At 44.7% G+C, this 22675-nt stretch overlaps 1 protein-coding gene across 3 annotated transcripts in view; it reads right to left on the reverse strand.

The window, feature by feature from the left end:
* The window catches only part of LOC106583165 (inositol 1,4,5-trisphosphate receptor type 1), a 190689-nt gene that overhangs the window by 14259 nt on the left and 153755 nt on the right, over window positions 1-22675 (reverse strand). For all 3 annotated transcript variants that reach the window (XM_045705741.1, XM_045705740.1, XM_045705739.1), the window contains 12 exons: window positions 22027-22137; window positions 21477-21572; window positions 19409-19552; window positions 19108-19215; window positions 16522-16714; window positions 15368-15490; window positions 13120-13295; window positions 12085-12249; window positions 9974-10163; window positions 9479-9574; window positions 6201-6334; window positions 1937-2102 (listed from right to left, as the gene is read on the reverse strand). In XM_045705741.1, coding sequence (XP_045561697.1) covers window positions 1937-2102; window positions 6201-6334; window positions 9479-9574; window positions 9974-10163; window positions 12085-12249; window positions 13120-13295; window positions 15368-15490; window positions 16522-16714; window positions 19108-19215; window positions 19409-19552; window positions 21477-21572; window positions 22027-22137 — 1702 coding nt within the window. The remainder of the gene's footprint in view (window positions 1-1936; window positions 2103-6200; window positions 6335-9478; window positions 9575-9973; window positions 10164-12084; window positions 12250-13119; window positions 13296-15367; window positions 15491-16521; window positions 16715-19107; window positions 19216-19408; window positions 19553-21476; window positions 21573-22026; window positions 22138-22675) is intronic.

Below are 22675 nucleotides of genomic sequence, written 5' to 3' on the forward strand. Positions count from 1 at the left end.
AACCCACAAATTCTGACAAACTCCAAGCATTGATTACGCAAGAATGGGCTGACATCAGTCAGGATGTGGCCCAGAAGTTAATTGACAGCATGCCAGGGCATATTGCAGAGGTCTTGAAAAAGAAGGGTCAACACTGCAAATATTGACTCTCTGCATCAACTTCATGTAATTGTCAATAAAAGCCATTGACACTTATGAAATGCTTGTAATTATACTTCAGTATTCCATAGTAACATTTGACAAAAATATCTAGACAGTGAAGCAGCAAAATTTGTAGAAATTAATATTTGTGTCATTCTCAAAACCTTTGGCCACGACTGTACACGGCTGTGACTATAATCGAAGAGGATTCTCTTGGGAGATAATGTGGTCAGCATTAGATTGTAAGGAATTCTATGTCAGGTGAACAAAAGGACTTGAGTTCCTGTATGTTGTTATGATTACGCAATGAGTTGTTAATCATGAATCATACACCCCCGCCCTCCTCCTTACCAGAGAGATGTTTGTTTCTGTCGGAATGACGCATGAATCAACCCGGTGACTGTACCGAGTCCAACAACATATCCCGAGTGAGCCATGTTCCCGTGAAACAGAGAATGTTACAATCTCTGATGTTTCTCTGGAAGGCAACCCTTGCCCTAATTTGGTTCACCTTGTTGTCTAGAGACTGGACATTGACGAGTAATATGCTCAAAAGCGGTGGGTGGTGTGCACGCCTTCGAAGTCTGACCAGGAGGCCGCTGTCTACCTCTCCTGCGGCGACGTTGTTTTGTGTCGGCCTCTGGGATTAGATCCAATGTCCTGGGTGGTGGTCCGAACAAAGGGTCCGCTTTGGGAAAGTCGTATTCCTGGTCGTAATGTTGGTAAGTTGACGTCACACTTATATCCAATAGTTCTTCCCGGCTGTATGTAATAACACTTAACATATTCTGACTAACAGGAACTCATTAAAAAAAACATATTAAGTGTTGTATGTAGGCATTGTGTGTAGATTGGGGGTATTGTGTGTAGATTGATGAGGGAAAACAAAAATGTTATACATTTTAGAATAAGGCTGTAACATAACTAAATGAGGAAAAAGTCAAGGGGTCTGAATAGTTTCCGAATGCACTGGAAGAGGCACAAAGGCAAGACTTTAACTGTAGTAGGGGCTGAGAGGAGGACAAAGTCAGTGGCTTGAAGAACCATCTCTTTCTCTGTGATGGGAGACAATCCCTCTAATCTCGCTCCCATCTCCTCTTTGCCTCAGTTCCCACATGAAACCATGACGACGGTGCCATGCCCCCCCCCGATCAGGCTTTATGTAACGTGTGTGAGTCATAGACCACCTTCACAGACATACAGCTTAACCCGGCAACAGACCAGGGCCTTGTTCAAAAAAGTATAATGGTAGGAGTGCTAATCTAGGACCCTCCACCCCACCTCTTATTCAATATGACTTAAAAGGGAAAACTGATCCTAGATCCTACTATGTGAGTACAGGTCCTGGACTAATACGTCTGCTGCCCACTGGGGCCCACAACCTGACTGGCTGAGAGAGAAGAAAGGAGTGCTGGGCAGGCAGGAAGCCTCCATGATTCAGTATTCTAGAGAAAAGGGGGGGAAAGAGAAACACTGTATAGGGAGAAAAGAGGGAAGGACAACAGTAAACTAACATTCATAGGAGGAGATCAAGCTCAGGACTTGTGCTTACTCAGGAGGGTGTGTGTGCACTACCTGCATACTCCTGTCATACTCAGGACGTGTGCTTACTCATGAGGTGACACCCATCCAGATGAAATACCATATCTTGTAAAATACAACAAACCTACATTGATATGCCAGTTTTCTACTAAGCAACTGAAAACAAACTCTTCAGAATACATGGCTACCCCAGTTATGTGACTAGTAGTTCTGTACTTCTCAGGCTAGAGACAGGGCAGCTATGTCTTCTCACCGCATATGAAGCAGGTGGTCTTCAGGACCTCTTCCTTCTTCTGTTTCTCACTCCTCAGGTCGGCAAAGGTGTCGATGATGACTCCGAAGATAAGGTTGAGGACGATGATGATGACCATGAAGAAGAAGAGCAAGTCGTAGATCACCCTGGCCGCAAACAGAGGCTCCTACAAAGAGAGAAAGGGGGATTGGAGGGAGAAGAGTGGTTATAACACATTATAAAGCATTATAAACTCCAGGTAACAACATATACAGTACCGTACCACACTATAGCTATTATTGTTGGTACTTTGAGTAGAAAGTGACAAAGTGTGGGGTGTACAGACTAAACCAGAGATGACCAACAGATTTCTGGTCCAACCCACCACTAACAGCTCAGCCTATAAACTTAGTTAACCATTCAAATAAATGAAATCAATGTAAAGCAGTATTAGTTGATTTAGGTGTGTAAGTAGTAGACTGGACACACTCTGACCCTTCAGGATGGAGTTGCCCACCTGTGGATTAAACACATATAACATTTAAAACAATAACATACAGCACATGTAACACAAAGAAATAACACACAGAACATATAACACAATGACAATAAGGTCAGAATAAAGCCAAATGTTAGACAGTAAAAGTGGGGCCCGGCCTTATATCGTACTGGGCTGACATATGATGAAGTGACCTGGGTCAGAGAGATAGCGTGGCCTGTTTATTTGGGTACACAACTGAAAACGTTACGCAATGATGGTGGAAATGACTGTCTCTTATTGGACAGGTCCAGGTAGTCCCTCCCTGTTCCTTCCATTTGGTGACTATATTGAACACGACCCTGGTTTTTACATAAAGGCAGAACAGGGGCCATTGGTTATGAGCAGGGGCTTAGCCTAATCGGCCCAGAATCATGTGTGTTGATTTGAAACATAAGAACACAGGTGCAAGCGGCCAGATGTCACACAGTTACGACCACAAGAAACAGTTACGCAAACAGGCTGAAATGTCGGGCACCGTACACAGGCTCTTCTCTCGTCAAGCACCTCTTTTTAACCGTAACAAGTATTTTACAGCTTTATGGGCAAAGATTAAAAAGTTTTGCACCGAAAACATTTTGCTCTCTGTACTCTTAGATTTAAGTGCTGCATTCGGCACGGTTGACCATGATGTCCTTCTGGACAGACTGGAGAAGTGGGTTGGCCTCTCCGGTCCAGTTCTAAATTGGTTTAGGACCTATTTAACCGGTCAAGAGTGTCACCCATGGTGAACATAACTCTGAGAAAATACATATCACGTGGCATTCCAAAGGTTTGATTTTGGGTCCGGTACTGTTCAGTTTATATACAGTATGCTACCCCTTGGGAGGGTTATCAGAACGCACAGCATTGGTTTTCACTGCTACGCAGACGATACGCAACTTTACATTTTTGTGTCACCAGAGGATTTTAGCTCCACGGATAAATTATTAGACTGCATTAGCGATTTATATACTTGGATGGCTCACAACTTCCTCCAGCTAAATCAAGACAAGACCAAGGTATTTATTGCTGGAGACAAAGCAGAGAGAGAATCTAGCCGCACATTTGAATTCACAAGCAATACAGATAAAAGAGCAGGTAAAAAAACCTAGGTGTTATTTTAGATTATGAACAAAATTTTGAATCACACATCAGGAATGTGACCAAAACAGCTTTTTAACCACATTTGGAACATTGCCAAGGTGCGGCCGTTTCTCTCTCAGGCTGATACAGAGAGATTCATCCATGCTTTTATTACAAGCAGACTTGACTACTGTAATGGTCTCATGTCTGGTCTACACAAGAAAGCCATTGGTCAACTCCAAAACATCCAGAATGCTGCAGCACGGGTACTGACCAAGACCAGATGGAGAGCACACATTACACCGCTTTTAAGGTCTTTGCACTGGCTGCCTTCGAGTTTTACAATTCATTCTAAGATTATTCTATTGGTTTTTAAATCAATCCACGATTGTGCACCCCAATACATGTCAGACATGCTTTTAGGTTATGTATCCAGTAGCTCCCTCAGGTCCTCTGGCACTGGCCTTTTAACTATCTAAGACCAAGAGGTATGGAGAGGCAGCCTTTAGTTATTATGCCCCCTGCCAGAGAACCTGAGGGGGGGCGAACACTTTGGACATATTTAAAAGAGATTCTTTTTAGCTTTGCTTTTCCTTTTTAGTTCTTTAGTTTGTGTCATTCTTTAGTTTTTTATGTTATGTTTGTTGTGTAGTACATTTTTCTATTTTTATTTTCATCGTTTTTTATTAGTTTTTTCATGTAAAGCACATTGAGTTGCATTCCATGTCTGAAATGTGCTGTATAAATAAAGATTGATTTGTAAAACTTCTGAAAAGTTAGATTTAAAAGTTTCTGGTTAAAGTTATAATTTTTTTTAAGTAAAAAAAAGAAAATAACTGCCATTCATATCAAATATAGGCTGCAGGTCAAATGACCTTCTTAGGAGGTTCCCAGTTTGTGTACCGGTTTAAGACATGAGTAGACATTTCTCTATGAGGCTCTATGTCATCATCTGTGGTCTGATGGAGTTCAGAGGAAACCTACACTACATGACCAAAAGTATGTGGACACCTGCTCGTCGAACATCTCATTCCAAAATCATGGGCATTAATATGGAGTTGGTCCTGCCTTTGCTGCTATAACAACCTCTACTCTTCTGGGAAAGATGTTCACTAGATGATGGAACATTGGTGTGGGGACTCGCTTCCATTCAGCCACAAGAGCTTTAGTGAGGTCGGGCACTGATGTTTGACGATTAGGCCTGGCACGCAGTCGGCATTCCAATTTATCTCAAAGGTGTTCGATGGAGTTGAGGTCAGTCAAGTTCTTCCACACGGATCTCGACAAACCATTTCTGTATGGACCTCACATTGTGCACGGGGGCATTGTCATGCTGAAACAAGAAATGGCCTTCCTCAAACTGTTGCCACAAAGTTGGAAGCACAGAATCATCTAGAATGTCATTGTATGCTGTAGCGTTAAGATTTCCCTTTAAAAAATGTTTTTAATTTTACCTTTATTTAACTAGGCAAGTCAGTTAAGAACAAATTCTTATTTTCAATGACGGCCTAGGAACAATGGGTTAACTGCCTTGTTCAGGGGCAGAAAGACAGATTTTTACTTTGTCAGCTCGGAGATTCGAACTTGGAACCTTTCGGTTACAAGTCCAAGGCTCTAACCACTAGGCTACCTGCCGCCTCACTGGAACTATGGGGGCCTAGCCCGAACCATGAAAAACAGCCCCAGACCGTTATTCCTCCTCCACCAAACTTTAGTTGGCACTTTGCATTCGAGCAGGTAGCTTTCTCCTGGAATCCGCTAAACCCAGATTCGCCCGTCGAACTGCCAGATGGTGAAGCGTGATTCATCACTCCAGAGAACACGTTTCCACTGCTCCAGAGTCCAATTGTGGCGAGCTTAACGCCAATCCAGCCAACGCTTGGCATTGGGCATGGTGATCTTAGTCTTGTGTGCGGCTGCTCGGCCATAGACACCCGCTTCCAATGAACAGTTCTTGTGCTGACGTTGCTTCCAGAGGCAGTTTCGAACTCGGTAGTGAGTGATACAACCGAGGACAGACACGCTTCATCACTCGGCGCTCCCGTTCTGTGAGCTTGTATGGCCTACCACTTAGCGGCAGAGCCGTTGTCGCTCCTAGACGTTTACACTTCACAATAACAGCACTTACAGTTGACCGGGGCCAAAATTTGACGAACTGACTTGTTGGAAAGGTGGCATGCTATGACGGTGCCACATTGAAAGTCACTGAGCTCTTCAGTAAGGCCATTCTACTGACAATGTTTGTCCATGAAGATTGCATGGCTGTGTGCTCAATTTTATATACCTGTCAGCAACATGTGTAGCCGAAACAGACAAATCCACTAATTTGAAAGAGTGTCCACATACTCTTGTATATATAGTGTATTTCCAGACCACACCAAGTTCCACACAGGGAGGAGGCCAAACAGCTGGAATGATTCTGAGGAAAATATGTATTGCTATAAACATCAGCTCAACTCTACAGATGATACTGAACTCTATATTTTAACTGGGCCTGACTGGGTATGGAACTGTATTCAGAAAATCTCAAAGTATGTGTTTGTCTCGGATCAGGTCCTTCTTCTTCATGATTTAAAAAGCTGAACTGTTGCTAGATCAGCAGTCTTACGCTGAGACACTTTGTGAATAGGGGCTCTGTTCTCTCCAGAGTGTGCTGGGTGGGGGTCTGGTCTGTGTGTTTACCTCTTTGGAGGGCTTTCTCAGGACGTCTCCCACCCCCCCTCCACTCCTCAGGCCGTGGCTCAGCACAGTGACGATACACATGAGCAGAGAGTCACATGTACGCTCCTTGCCATCCTCCATGTCCTCCAACAAGTCTGAGGGACAGGTAGGAGGGTTAAGCACACACACACACCACACACACACACACACACACACACACACACACACACACACACACACTTTAAATAATTCATTTGAATCCACAAATCACATTACACAAAGGATACAAACATTTCAAACGTCTTGGTTACAATGACCAGTACGGAGAAAAAAAAATTAGGAAATGTATGCATTCGCTACTGTAAGTCGCTCTGGATAAGAGCGTCTGCTAAATGACTAAAATGTAAAAATGTACAATGACACTTAAGGAAACAAAAAGCCACTTCTCCACACAGCTAGGCTGCCGATAAAGGCAGAAACAGAGCAGTACCTCACCAGTTGCTTTGCTTTAGTCTTAGACAGGCCTGCAATCTGAAGGCCACGTACAGTAAGCCTACAGTGGAGTAAAAACGTATTTGATCCCCTGCTGATTTTGTACATTTGCCCACTGATAAAGAAAGGATCAGTCTATAATTTTAATGGTAGGTTTATTTGAACAGTGAGAGACAGAATAACAACAAAAAAATCCAGAAAAACGCATGTCAGAAATGTTATTGATTTGCATTTTAATGAGGGAAATAAGTATTTGACCCCCTCTCAATCAGAAAGATTTCTGGCTGCCAGGTGTATTTTATACAGGTAACGAGCTGAGATTAGTAGCACACTTAAAGGGAGTGCTCCTAACCGCAGCTTGTTACCTATAAAAAAAAGACACCTGTCCACAGAAGCAATCAATCAATCTGATTCCAAACTCTCCACCATGGCCAAGACCAAAGAGCTCTCCAAGGATGTCAGGGACAAGATTGTAGATCTACACAAGGCTGGAATGGGCTACAAGACCATCGCCAAGCAGCTTGGTGAGAAGGTGACAACATTTGGTGCGATTATTCGCAAATGGAAGAAACACAAAATAACTGTCAATATCCCTCGGCCTGGGGCTCCATGCAAGATCTCACCTCGTGGGGTTGCAATGATCATGAGAACGGTGAGGAATCAGCCCAGAACTACACGGGAGGATCTTGTCAATGATCTCAAGGCAGCTGGGATCATAGTCACCAAGAAAACAATTGTTAACACACTACGCCATGAAGGACTGAAATCCTGCAGCACCCGCAAGGTCCCCCTGCTCAAGAAAACATATACATGCCCGTCTGAAGTTTGCCAATGAACATCTGAATGACTCAGAGGACAACTGGTGAAAGTGTTGTGGTCAGATGAGACCAAAATGGAGCTCTTTGGCATCAACTCAACTCGCCGTGTTTGGAGGAGGAGGAATGCTGCCTATGACCCCAAAAACACCATCTCCACCGTCAAACATGGAGGTGGAAACATTATGCTTTGGGGGTGTTTTTCTGCTAAGGGGACAGGACAACTTCACCGCATCAAAGGGACGATGGACGGGGCCATGTACCTTCAAATCTTGGGTGAGAACATCCTTCCCTTGCCAGGGCATTGAAAATGGGTCGTGGATGGGTATTCCAGCATGACAATGACCCAAAACACACGGCCAAGGCAACAAAGGAGTGGCTCAAGAAGAAGCACATTAAGGTCCTGGAGTGGCCTAGCCAGTCTCCAGACCTTAATCCCATAGAAAATCTGTGGAGGGAGCTGAAGGTTCGAGTTGCCAAACGTCAGCCTCAACCTTAATGACTTGGAGAAGATCTGCAAAGAGGAGTGGGACAAAATCCCTCCTGAGATGTGTGCAAACCTGGTGGCCAATTACAAGAAACGTCTGACCTCTGTGATTGCCAACAAGGGTTTTGCCACCAAGTACTAAGTCATGTTTTGCAGAGGGGTCAAATACTTATTTCCCTCATTAAAATGCAAATCATTTTATAACATTTTTGACATGTGTTTTTCAGGATTTTTTTGTTGTTATTCTGTCTCTCACTGTTCAAATAAACCTACCATTAAAATTATAGACTGATCATTTCTTTGTAAGTGGGCAAACGTACAAAATCAGCAGGGGATGAAATACTTTTTTCCCCCACTGTATGTACGTGGACAAGAATGCCAAATATCAGTGCAACCAACTTGCACATATATCCAAGGCTATCCAAAACATGATACGAGGGGCTGGTATTTAAGAAACTTGTCAGTAAAGCCTGCTTCCTATAACAATCAAATGAGAAACCCACTTCCAAAATGAAAACCTACCCCACAACGGCAATATCTGGCAGATTTGGTACACAAGAAAACACATCAACTTCCTTTTACACAGGAATGTTTATGGATGCATGCTTTCCCACCTCACTGGTTATCAGGTGAATGAGGCGGTCATGTCTAGTATGTAAATGTACAACAGTCTCTATTACATTTGACTCAGTGTGTAACATTCAAAACAGGTCATGGTTTGCCGGGCAGGTACCAGTCCTAGATTATATTTTGTTGGTAGAACCTGCAACCTAGCCTTAACAATAAAGGTGAGAATGTCCTTGCCAATGGCAGCATTGTGACACATGGAATGATAGACAGAATGGTCAGCACGTTTCCCCTGCAGCCTCAGGCCAGTCTAGTGCTGCAGTAGCTTTGCCTGGTTCCCCATCCACATCACTCCTGCCAACTGACGTTTCTTCTTCACGATGAGTCTGGATTTGCACCCCTCCCCTATGATTTCTAGAATGAACACATTCTGACCGTTCTGATTGGTCCCAGAAACCAATGGGTTGGGCCAGAGCCAGCCTACATGATGACGCTATCAACTTTGATACTCTGATTGGATCGTCTCTAACAAATCTAACCTATCGTTAATGAATTTGTTTTGTACAACGCCTTTCATTTTGAAGTCAAACGGATGGCAGTTTCAGACTGAATGTATGTAGCGAGAACAGCGGAATTAAATTCAAGGTGAGCATCAGGCAAGCCGTAGCTGCCTTTGCCTGATACCGAGGACTGTTGTTCTCGATGCAGGATATTATGTTTCATCATGGGTGACAAGCCTCCATGACAACACAGGAGTCCGCCAAAACTGCATCAAAGCCAATCATTGGTTTAGTTTGACACACACACGCACACGTCCACACAGCCTTGATAATGATCACATGCCAATAAGAAATGTTTTTGGTTGACAAACTTTTGCAGGCGGCCATAGATTATTATTATTATTGTATAGTTTGCTGGAGTATTGTACTGTACTGTACCATCCAGTTGAAGCTCTGCGGTGCAGTTGTTCTCTCCACTCTCAGACCGACATATCCCATCGGACACCAGCTTATTGGGCATACTGACCCCGTTCTCTACAAGAGACATCAGGTTAGTTAGCAACATGTGCTAATTACAACTGGAAGAACAACACCTCCACATAACAATATTGTATTGTGTTCCCTGTACTATATATTACAGCAGTCCGGGGTGTGAGGAACGTTGGTTATTGTGTGACTCAGTAAGCCGTGAAAAAATGATTTCCTCTCAACAGATCATTAACATCTAGCCTGGCCCAAGTGCTGTTTTACCAACTCCGTTGGAGTTGAGGAATTGGCAAGATGGCAAAAACAGATCTGGGACCAGCCTAATAAATATCCCTGGTCTCCATTGAATTAACGGGCATCCCAATTCTCATCAATTATGCCATATTGAGTTCCCTCACAGCAGTAAAGCAGGAAGTAATACTTCTATGGTCTCCTACTCGTCCTCACCCAGAGTGGTGTTGGGGATGCGGTCCACCTCCAGGATGAAGTCATCCTTGAAGAAGATGTACCCCACGATGGAGAACAGGTAGACCAGGATGAGGGCCAGCACTGCTGTCAGCACGATGGAACGACCATTACGGGTCACACTCTTTATCACGTTCAGTAGAGTCTCCTCCCTGTACACCAGGTCAAAGAGCTGCACGAGAGACAACACAGAGTTATAGCTAGACCTGATGTAGAAACAGAACGAAAGACAGAAAAGGATTTTCTTGGATTTTCTTGTTTTTTCTGTTTGGAAAGATTACTTTTTTCTGACCTTTAAAGAGGTATTTTTGTCTAGTTTGGAAATAGAAGGTTTGTGTGTGTGGGGGGGGGATTGATATATTTGTCCAAAAATAGAATCATTTGGATAATTAATTTCCTCTTTTTACATGGCTCCTTTCATAGCTGTTCTATTTTCCTAAACAGATTTCCAGTCCCTTTCTCTACGACACCTATAACTTTACATAACAGCAGTATCCTGTCATTCACGAGGAAATCTTCTGCTGCTCTGCATTTGCATTGGCAGCCGCTGGGCCTTGTAGTTAGACACCGAACAGAAAACATCCAGACTCTGGCACATGCAGTACGCCTGACACATTATAAAACATCAGCAAGCATCACTCCACACCCAAACTCCCCAACAACAATAACATAACACAACCTGAGCCAGTTCCTGTTTGTTAAAAGCCCCTGTCCTTAAATACTCTGTGTGTGTGTTAGTCTGTGTGTGTCTCTGTGTCTGTATGTGTCTGTCTGAATGGGTCTCTCTGTGTGTGTGTGTGTGTGTATCTGTCTCTCTGTGTGTGTGTGTGTGTCTGTATCTGTCTCTCTGTGTGTGTGTGTGTGTCTGTATCTGTCTCTCTGTGTGTGTGTGTCTGTATCTGTCTCTCTGTGTGTGTGTGTCTGTATCTGTCTCTCTGTGTGTGTGTGTCTGTATCTGTCTCTCTGTGTGTGTGTGTCTGTATCTGTCTCTCTGTGTGTGTGTGTCTGTATCTGTCTCTCTGTGTGTGTGTCTGTCTCTCTGTGTGTGTGTCTGTCTCTCTCTGTGTGTGTGTGTGTCTGTATCTGTCTCTCTCTGTGTGTGTGTGTGTCTGTATCTGTCTCTCTCTGTGTGTGTGTGTGTCTGTATCTGTCTCTCTCTGTGTGTGTGTGTGTGTCTGTATCTGTCTCTCTCTGTGTGTGTGTGTGCTGTATCTGTCTCTCTCTGTGTGTGTGTGTGTCTGTATCTGTCTCTCTCTGTGTGTGTGTGTCTGTATCTGTCTCTCTGTGTGTGTGTCTGTATCTGTCTCTCTCTGTGTGTGTGCGTCTGTATCTGTCTCTCTCTGTGTGTGTGCGTCTGTATCTGTCTCTCTGTGTGTGTGCGTCTGTATCTGTCTCTCTGTGTGTGTGCGTCTGTATCTGTCTCTCTGTGTGTGTCTGTATCTGTCTCTCTGTGTGTGTGTGTGTGTCTGTATCTGTCTCTCTGTGTGTGTGTGTCTGTATCTGTCTCTGTGTGTGTGTGTGTCTGTATCTGTCTCTCTGTCTCTCTGTCTGTGTGTGTATCTGTCTGTCTGTCTGCCTGTCTGTGTGTGTCTGTTTGTCTGTGTGTGTGTGTGTCTGTATCTGTCTCTCTGTCTCTCTGTCTGTGTGTGTATCTGTCTGTCTGTCTGTCTGTCTGTCTGTCTGTGTCTGTTTGTCTGTGTGTGTGTCTGTATCTGTCTCTCTGTCTGTGTATCTGTCTCTCTGTCTGTGTATCTGTCTGTCTGTCTATCTGCCTGCCTGTCTGTGTGTCTGTTTGTGTGTGTCTGTTTGTGTGTGTCTGTTTGTGTGTGTCTGTTTGTGTGTGTCTGTTTGTGTGTGTCTGTTTGTGTGTGTCTGTTTGTGTGTGTCTGTTTGTGTGTGTGTGTGTGTGGCTGCCTTAAATATGTCCTGAGACTGTGCTCAGAGCCACACCCAAGGCTTTTGACCCAGAGCGTTTGGCCATTGAGGTTTCTACCAACATTAGCTTATACTGCTAGACAATTTCCTATTAAGTATGACTGTGTGCTCACCAGCAGCCATATATATTAATATACAGAATATATATGTAAATATACCAGTAGGCTGTAGAAGAAGACATGAACAAAGACCCCCAGGCTACAGATGATGAGGTACATAAGATGGTAAAGGAACTCAACGTCCAGGATCATGGCCTTGTAGCCTCGCGTGAACGTCCCTTTGTTCCCCACAAAACTCATCAAGAAGATGATCTTATTACAGACCTGCAGGGATAGGAGACATTCATATTTATTAGCATTATTATTTTATCTAACCTTTATTTAACCAGGAAGTCCCATTGAGGTCAGAAGACCTCTTTCACAAGGGAGACCTGACCAATAATGGAATGTGAGGTAACGCTTAACTTAAAGTATCCAGCCATAATGCTGTATAACTTGTTAAAGACAGAACAAGGCTAATTCGTGCTTATAACAAGGCCTATATGTTGTCTTTCTATGCATCAAATGTGAATATTTTCATAGGACATGCACTACATGATATTCCATGATGACCATCAGACACAATGTGATCCTACAGGACAAGCATTTCATGGACTAGCAGTGGATTGTTCGTAGCAGTATAGTAGGAGTTGTAGTAGTTCTGGGGTTCAGTAGATGGAAGTGGGATCGCTATCTATCCCCCAGCCACAGGGAGGGAGGGGAGACCGAGGGAGGAGAGGAATGCAAAAGGGCCAGTTGAGGACATAGGGGGAGTGGGCAGCGGGCCGTGTATAAGGGGTAGTTCCAGGGAATTTTGGGCAGCTGCAAGGGTGGTGTCAGCCTCCAGCGTCTAGTGACGCATTTCACAGCCGACCGACCACACACTCAGGCCGTGCCAGGCCAGCCAGGGAGTCGGGCCAGGGGGTTACGCCATAGGTAGAATGGGCACTGGAGTGGGTATGGGCTGGGGTGTGAGGGAGGTCTACATGGGGCCAGGGTGTGTGAGTGAATGTGGTGTGAGGGGGGCATGAGGAGAGAGGGGCCTTGCTAAGGACTAGCAAGGCCATCTGGATTGACATTGGAGAACATGGAAATTAAGATTTAGTGTCGGACCACAATATAGTCAAACACACACGTTTCCCAAAGAAGACGTACGTTAAAGGCTCCAAGCAAGAAGAGGGTGGGCTCCAGGCCCACAGAGAAGATGAGGCGGAGGATGGTGGCAATGATGAGGGTGCGCACCCCAAGGTGCTGGGGCATGGCCACCACGATAGCCAACGATGCCAACATACCCAACCAGAGCAGGGCAGACAGCTGGGGCTCCAGGGTACCTAGGGAGGATACACACCATGTCAGCCTGCACACCCCACCATGTCAGCCTACACACCCCACCATGTCAGCCTGCACACCCCACCATGTCAGCCTGCACACCCCACCATGTCAGCCTGCACACCCCACCATGTCAGCCTGCACACCCCACCATGTCAGCCTACACACCCCACCATGTCAGCCTGCACACCCCACCATGTCAGCCTGCACACCCCACCATGTCAGCCTGCACACCCCACCATGTCAGCCTGCACACCCCACCATGTCAGCCTGCACACCCCACCATGTCAGCCTACACACCCCACCATGTCAGCCTGCACACCCCACCATGTCAGCCTGCACACCCCACTTCCACATAAGAATAATGCAATAAATTACACAACTTGCTTCTGTAACCGTCCCCAGTCACTAAACCAGGGACTTACTGCAGGCAGGCATGTGCTGGGGGGGGGGGCAGGAAGAAATAGGAGGCGGGGGGGGTAGAACTAGGGAAGAAACAAAGAGACAGAGAAAGCGAGAGAGAGCAGAGAGAGACAGAGACAGAGAGAGGACAGTAATCCCCCCTCATGTCTGGTCCCTGTAGAGGTCACATGACAGGTGACACTTACATAACTACTGCCATCTTTAAAAATACTCTGCTGAAAGATTCATGAGGAATGGACTGACTGTCTGGGGTCTGCATGCACTGCTGGAGGCGTGTTGGGGGGCGGAGGGAGAAATACAGGCATGGTGTGAAAGTAGTGTATGTGTGAGAAGAGCTTAATGTATAGTGTCTGCAGGCGAGTGTACTGTATGTGTCGTGTCAGGCTAGGTGTGTGGGGTCCTGAGTGACATAAGCTCCTACTCGTCAACAGGCAGGCAGCGGCACACACTGATCTAGTTTGAGCACTCTTATCTCATTTCTATCCCTCATTCCAGAGCGGGGGGGTGGTAGGAGATGGAGGCCCTTAGTAATAAAGCAATAAACAGAATTGCTGAACCAGGCCAAAGGTATGTGGGGCCTCACGTGATCATCTCACCCCCTTCACACAGCTCTACTGTACCGAAGGGCGGGAAACACACACACACACACACACACACACACACACACACAGGTAATGAAGTTAGCATATGGCAATATTGTATATGTATAGTGTCAATCCCTCACATTGAAATACTCATTGCTAATACTATTATTGTCCTGTGTTTACACAGATACAATTTCCCCCCATACAAAATTGTACAATACATTTAACTTGAGTGTGAGTACCATTTGTGATGCATAATTAAGGAAATAATGTGTTATCTAAATAAGCCTCTATAACCAGAACTGTGTAGAACACAGTGTAATATAAACACATCAGTCCATTGTCAATTATTTTAACAAAATGCTCCACAGTTATTGTGTACTCATAATGTTCCATAATGCAAAAGTAGAGGAACACCTATAAAACGCACAAAAGAGAGAAAAATATTGCAGCCATCCAGTTGCACTGAGATACATGTAGAAGTCTATATGTGATACAGTGCAACTGGGCCGGATCATATCACAAAGACTTGAGCCGTCCTCTGTTCTTCCTGTTTTCAGCCCTCAGTGTTGTGTGTGCGACTCACGCAACCATCCTCTGACCCGATGTTCTACACCAGCACTTCAAAGGGATATACAAACATGCTTGATGGCTCTGAAGGGAACAGAGCAGGGGCCGGAGCGCCCACATAAACAGACCATGGCATCAACACACATGAAAGAATCCAGAATGGAAACAGCAAAGAAAACAGAAATCTCTTAAAACTCCTTTGTATACAGGGAAGAGTATTGATATGATGTCCCTAGTGACCAGGTACATGTAGACAACGGTTTTCTTAAACCAATACCACCTGCATTGACAGAATGAATGAATACCACAATCAGATTGAAAAGGACATAGCTACAGCTTGAACCCACGTTCTAACTTTGAAAGTCAATGAAATACCCTGATGTCCAGGGTTAGCTTTGACTGTGGCTTGACAATCAAGGGGTCAAGGATTTGGGAGGGGTCAAGGCTTTGGGAGGGGTTAAAGGTGAAAGCTTGACGGTTGCTGACATGTGACTGACCTTCACGCAACCCCTCCAGGGGGTAGAAGAAGGCCACCAGCAGGTTCATGAGGACGGCAAGGTTGAAGGAGATGTTACTCCAGAATGACATGTTCCTGGAACACCAATACAACACAGGCTGGGCTAGAGGAGAGAGGGAGGGAAGGGGTAGGGAGAGGGGGGAGAGAGAGCGAGAGAAAGAGAACAACATTTTTAAAAGAGAATGGGAAATAAACTTGACATTACACATTTTACCAATAACAGCAAATCTATTGGACATTTCCTTATTTGGTATGATACTTCACAGCAGGCTCAGTATATCCTGCAGTACTCATAGCTGGAGGGCAGTGGTGTGTGAAGCTGTGTGATACAGAGTATCAGTGCCTCATACTGTAAGTGTGCAATGTCTTTATGTATTTTTATTAGAAGTTTAAGCTGGGAGGAAAGAACCACAAAGGCAGCGGGAGTTGAATGTCTCTGCTGTTCATGTTGGTTTAGGACTAGACACCCATGAGGAACGCGACCTTTAGACATCTCACTGTAACCTTTCCTCTACTGAAGCTGGCTGTCTTCTCCCCTCCCCACAGCTGACAGCCAATCTGGCATGCTGGCACTGTTTATAGACGCTATTCTGTGTGGCTTTTTAGATTGGTTTTATTGGAAAATAGAAAATAGACAAGGGACTTTTTCTCTTTCTGTCTGACAGTGACAGAGAAGTGTGTGGGCATGTGTCTCTGTGGATGCACAATGGGTGTGTGCGCGTGCGTGTGTAGTGTGTGCGACTGTAAATGTGTGTGTCTGTGTGTGCTGTGCTCTCAGTTGTGATTCATACTGTTTCACGGCTCAGATGTAGTGGAAAGCCCCTACAGCCCACTGACAGACTGACAATGGAAAGAAGAGGTGTAATAGTGAAACACTAACCTCTGCCAAAACACACAGAGTTAGGATGATACTGGCTCTATTAACACTAGCCCTGCGACAGCAACATTAAAACCCTTCCTCAGCTCCTCTGGGTCACGTCATTAGATCACTAGGAAGTTTTGGCATAACACACAACTTTTATATTTTTTATTAAGACTGCATCAAGTTAATGCAGTAACATTTTAGAGGAAGTAGATGAATATCAATTAGTAAAACCCTCCTGAGAGGCCATTTTGAAGAGCTACTGTAGCTACCTCGTAGTTTCTTCTGCCAGTTCATCTCATTGAAGAGGTTCTCAGCGCTGAGGAAGAAGTCGTTGATCTTGCTGCCCTGCTCGTCCCTCTCTGTGGTGTAATACACCCTCAGTTTGGACTCACAGGTCAGGAACTCACAGATGTTGGGCACAGGGAACACTATCTCCTCCATGGTGCGGTCATGACGCACGATCTGAGAGGAACACACACACAGGAACACACTCAGTCAATTTCAACACCATAGGAATAGTGTGTACCAGCAGCTTAGGCCCCAGGTTGGGGAGCACGAGTGTGCCTGGACAGTGTAATTTAGCCCCAGGCTTGGAGCATTCCATTAGGCCTCAGATTTAGAAAAACTGAAATCTCTCTACGGCAGTGTTTCCCAATCCTGGTCCTGGGGATCCAAAGGGGTACACATTTAGGTTTTTATAATAACACATACATATAACAACACACATCGATCTATCTACAGTTGAAGTCGGAAGTTTACATACACTTAGGTTGGAGTCATTAAAACTTGTTTTTCAACCACTCCACAAATTTCTTGTTAAATTAACAAACAACAGTTTTGGTAAGTCGGTTAGGACATCTACTTTGTGCATGACACAAGTCATTTTTCCAACAATTGTTTACAGACAGATTATTTCACTTATAATTCACTGTATCACAATTCCAGTGGGTCAGAAGTTCACATACACTAAGTTGACTGTGCCCTTAAACAGCTTGGGAAAACTCCAGAAAATGATGGCATGGCTTTAGAAGCTTCTGATAGGCTAATTGATATCATGAGTCAATTGGAGATGTACCTGTGGATGTATTTCAAGGCCTACCATCAAACTCAGTGCCTCTTTGCTTGATATCATGGGAAAATCAAAAGAAATCCGCAAAAGACACCAGGAACAAAATTGTAGACCTCCACAAGTCTGGTTCATCCTTTACAGCAATTTACAAACGCCTGAATGTACCACGTTCATCTGTACAAACAATAGTACGCAAGTATAAACACCATGGGACCACGCAGCCGTCATACCGCTCAGGAAGGAGACGCGTTCTGCCTCCTAGAAATGAACGTAATTTGGTGCAAAAAGTGCAAATCAATCCCAGAACAACAGCAAAGGACCTTGTGAAGATGCTGGAGGAAACGGGTACAAAAGTATTTATTTCCACAGTAAAACAAGTCCTATATCAACATAACCTGAAAGTCCGCTCAGCAAGGAAGAATCCACTGCTCCAAAACCACCAGACTATGGTTTGCAACTGCACATGGGGACAAAGACCATACTTTTTGGAGAAATGTTCTCTGGTCTGATGAACAAAAATAGAACTGTTTGACCATAATGACCATCGTTATGTTTGGAGGAAAAAGGGGGAGGCTTGCAAGCCGAAGAACACCATCCCAACCATGAAGCACGGGGGTGGCAGCATCATGTTGTGGGTGTGCTTTGCTGCAGGAGGTACTGGTGCACTTCACAAAATAGATGGCATCATGAGGATGGAAAATTATGTGGATATATTGAAGCAATATCTCAAGACATCAGTCAGGAAGTTAAAGCTTGGTCGCAAATGGGTCTTCCAAATGGACAATGACCCAAAGCATACTTCCAAAGTTGTGGCAAAATGGCTTAAGGACAACAAAGTCAAGGTATTGGAGTGGCCATTACAAAGCCCTGACCTCAATCCCATAGAACATTTCTGGGCAGAACTGAAAAAAACGTGTGTGAGCAAGGAGGCCTACAAACCTGACTCAGTTACACCAGCTCTGTCAGGAGGAATGGGCCAAAATTCACCAAACTTACTGTGGGAAGCTTGTAGAAGGCTACCCGAAACGTTTGACCCAAGTTAAACAATTTAAAGGCAATGCTACCAAATACTAATTGAGTGTATGTAAACTTCTAACCCACTGGGAATGTGATGAAAGAAATAAAAGCTGAAATAAATCATTCTCTCCACTATTATTCTGACATTTCACATTCTTAAAATAGTGGCGATCCTAACTGACCTAAGACAGGGATTTTTACTAGGATTAAATGTCAGGAATTGTGAAAAACTGAGTTTAAATGTATTTGGCTGAGGTGTACGTAAACTTCCGACTTCAAACGGTATATACATACATACTGTACATACACAAACACACATTTCTGATGCACAAAACAATTTAGGCAACAGGGATCTTGATCCAAGAGGGGATTGAATGTCTCTGCTGTAACCAAAAAGCTTGATCTTGACATCTAGCCTCTCAGCTAGCAAGTTAGCCAACCAAATGCATAGCTTGAGCCCTAAACAGGAAATAATTTATGACACATCTTAGATTTCGTATAGTTATACTTAACTGGGGGTGCGTGGTGTTACACGCACTCCCGTGAGGCTGGTATTGAAAATCGGAAACGTTAAGGAAAATCATACTATTGGTATTTTGAAATACCCCGGTATACAGTATATTGCCCAAGCCTAATGTGCACCCCTTTTGGTCCCCAGGACCAGGATTGGGGAACACTGCTCTACTGCAAAAGGACACATTTGTGTCAATGACAGTTAAAGACATCCAGTTAGTAAACTGAGTGAGTGTATGTGTGTGATGTCACTGACCTCTATCTGAGCAGTGTGTTTGGCGTAGAACTCCAGAGCCTCGTCTCCCTCTCCGTTGGTCCCGCCTGGCTTCAGCATCACCTGCAGCTCCTTGTTGTGGCGCGCCAACTACAGGGTTCAAAGGTCAAATAAGGGGTGAAAAAAAAACTTGTGAGGAGTATGGCAGGTAAGACAGGAGACTGCATCTGACTCTGCTGAGAGTACTTGTATACCTCAAATGGTTGTATCCAATGGTTGGTTATCCAACAAAAACATGTGTATCGAAATGTGTCATTGGGGTCAACTAGGCCCTGAACACTACCTGGTGGGCCAGGATGTAGATGTTGTGGCCTACGTTCCTGGGGGATGCAGCATCATGCTCCTCTTCCTCCCCACTATCGTCCTCCTCTTCGGGATCCTCAAACTCCACCTCTCCCTGCAGGTAGGCCTTCTTGATCACCTCCACCTGAGGATCACACCACCCACAGAACCACTACCTGCTTTATACCTGACCAGAAACACTGACTTTCTCAGGAGGATAGCACTACACTGAACAAAAATATCAATGCAACTTGTAAGATTTTACTGTGTTACAGTTCATATAAGGAAATCGGTGAATTTAAATATATTTATTAGGCCCTAATCCATGGATTTCACATGACTGGGAATACAGATATGCATCTGTTGGACACAGATACCTTAAAAAAAGCATAGGGGCTTGGATCAGAAATCCAGTCAGTATCTGGTGTGACCTCCATTTGCCTCATGCAGCATGACATCTCCTTTTGCATAGAGTTGATCAGGCTTTTGATTGTGGCCTGTGCTTTTTGTCCCAATCCACTTCAATGGCTGTTCGAAGTTTCTGGATATTGGTGATATTGTCATACAAGTCAATCCAGAGCATCCCAAACATGCTCAATGGGTGACATGTCTGGTGAGTATGCAGGCCATGGAAGAACTGGGACATTTTCAGCTTCCAGGAATTGTGTACAGATCCTTCCAACATGGGGCCGTGCATTATCACGCTGAAACGGATGAATGGCAAAACAATGGGCCTTGGGATCCAGACACGGTATCTCTGTGCATTGCCATCGATAAAATGTAATTGTGTTCGTTGTCCGTAGCTTTTGCCTGCCAATACCATAACCCCACCGCCCTTATTGGGCACTCTGTACACAATGTTGACATCAGCAAACCGCTTGCCCACATGACACCATACACGCGGTCTACCATCTGCCTGGTACAGTTGAAACCGGGATTCAACCGTGAAGAGCACACATCTCCAACGTCCCAGTGGTCATCGAAGGTGAGCAATTGCCCACTGAAGTGGGTTATGACGCCAAACTGCAGTCAGGTCAAGACCCTTGTGAGGACGACGAGCACACAGATGAGACGGTTTCTGACAGTTTGTGCAGAACTTCCTCGGTTGTGTAAACCCACAGTTTAATCAGCTGTCCGGGTGGCTGGTCTCAGACGATCCGGAGGTGAAGAAGCCAGATGTCCTGGGCTGGTGGGGTTACATGGTCTGCGGTTGTGATGACGGTTGGACGTACCGTCAAATTCTCTAAAACGACAGAGGTGGCTTATGGTAACATTAAATTATCTGGCAACAGCTCTGGTGGATATTCCTGCAGTTAGCATTCCATTTGCACACTCCCTCAAAACTTGAGACATCTGTGGCATTGTGTTGTGTGACAAAACTGCACATTGTAAAGTGACCTTTAATTGTCCCCACTACAAAGTGAACCTGTGTAATGACCATGCTGTTTAATCTTGATATGCCACACATGTCAGGTGGATGGATAATCTTGGCAAAGAAGAAATGCTCACTAGGAGGGATGTAAACAAATTGTGTATGGAAAATATATGGGATTTTTTATTATTATTTTACCCCCCTTTTCTCCCCAATTTCGATCTTGTCTCATTGCTGCAACTCCCCAATGGGCTCAGGAGGCAAAGGTCAACTTATGCGTCCCCGGAAGTCAGCTGCAGGAAACGCAGTTCAGCTGACAACCAAATTCAGTTTGCATGTGTCCGGCCCGCCACAAGGAGTCACTAGAGCGTGATGTAGTAAAGTAAAGCCCCCCCCGGCCAAAACCCCCTAACCCGGATGACGCTGGGTCAATTGTGCACCAGGGTCTGTAGTGACGCCTCAAGCACTGCGATGCAGTGCCTTAGGCCCCTGCGCCACTCGGCAGACCCTATGTACAGGATTTTATATTGCAGCTCATGAAACCAACACTTTACATATTGCGTTTATTTTTGTTCGGGGGGGGGGTGAATGATTACTTTTTCAGATGAATGGGGACGTCTGGGAATAAAAGTGGATTTGTGGGGACGAATGGGGACTAGTATGAACACGTAGAGTTTTGTAGGGACACGAGGCTCACCAGCTCCTTCGGCCTCATGTTGTACAGGATTCTCTCAGCGTTCTCACTGTCATGGCGACTCTCCATGATAGCCAACAACAGCTTGGAGGCATTGTTCTGAGAGAGAGAGAGAAATACGTTTCCATGATATTAAACCATTATGCCCTTGCAATGAGATACGTCTAAAGTTAAAGATCAAATCCTTTCTGAGATGTTTCTGTTCCTCCTTCCAAATAAAACAGACAGAACCCACAGGGCTTAGGGGGGAAATGCACTCTGCAGATATTTGCTTTGGCACCTAAGGTGCTAGCTTAGGAGAGATTAATGAGTTGTCCAGGTTTCAAAAGCAGCAGCACACTGTTTTTGAAGTTCCACTCAGGGTTTGGTAGTTATTAGAGTACGGGGTAAAGTTGCTTTACTACTAGTACAGTAGGCCTAGTGAGGAGACCCAGGCTGCTTCCAAAATGGCACCCTATTCCCTATATTGTACACTAATCTGGTCAAAAGTACAGCTCTACATAGAGAATAAGATGCCATTTCAGATGCAGACCCAATGAGAAGGAGGCCTCACCTTGAGTTCCAGCACCAGGTCCATCCTCTTCTTCCCCAGTGGGTTGATGTCATTCAGGATCAGGGCAATGATGATGTCAATGCCATTGGACTCATGGGTGGCTATGCAGTTCTGCAAGGAAACAAGAACTTGGGTCAATTTTATAAAGGCACTGAGGAGGACAACACTAGATCAAGAACTACGTGTGTCAGGACCCTCTCAATCCACCCATTGACAGTAGAAGTAGTATGGATGGAAATGGACCGAGGACAGGAGTCCATAACTGGTTCCTATTGTATGCACATGTGCTTGTAGCTAGTTCTTATGGCAGGGTTCTCCAACTGGCGGCCCGCGGGCCAAAGGTGGTTTTATTTGACCCCCAAGTTTTCTGAGCAAAAAAATAATACAAATAAATGTTTTTTTATTGTTGAACATAAAAAAAACTGTAAAAACACCAGGAAATCAGCTCCAAAGTGATTTTAATTTGGGATATCTGTTCCCAAGTATTTCTAAGCATAATAGACAAGTGATCATATACAAATGTAAGCAAGGTTTGAAATGATGATGTTTAGTCAAATATTATATATTTTTGGGCTTCTTGCGGTCAATTTGGCACCCCAATGGTGGAACAAGCTCCCTCACGACGCCAGGACAGCGGAGTCAATCACCA

The sequence above is a fragment of the Salmo salar genome, chromosome ssa22, assembly GCF_905237065.1.
Source record: "Salmo salar chromosome ssa22, Ssal_v3.1, whole genome shotgun sequence".
Classification (NCBI taxonomy): Eukaryota; Metazoa; Chordata; class Actinopteri; order Salmoniformes; family Salmonidae; genus Salmo; species Salmo salar.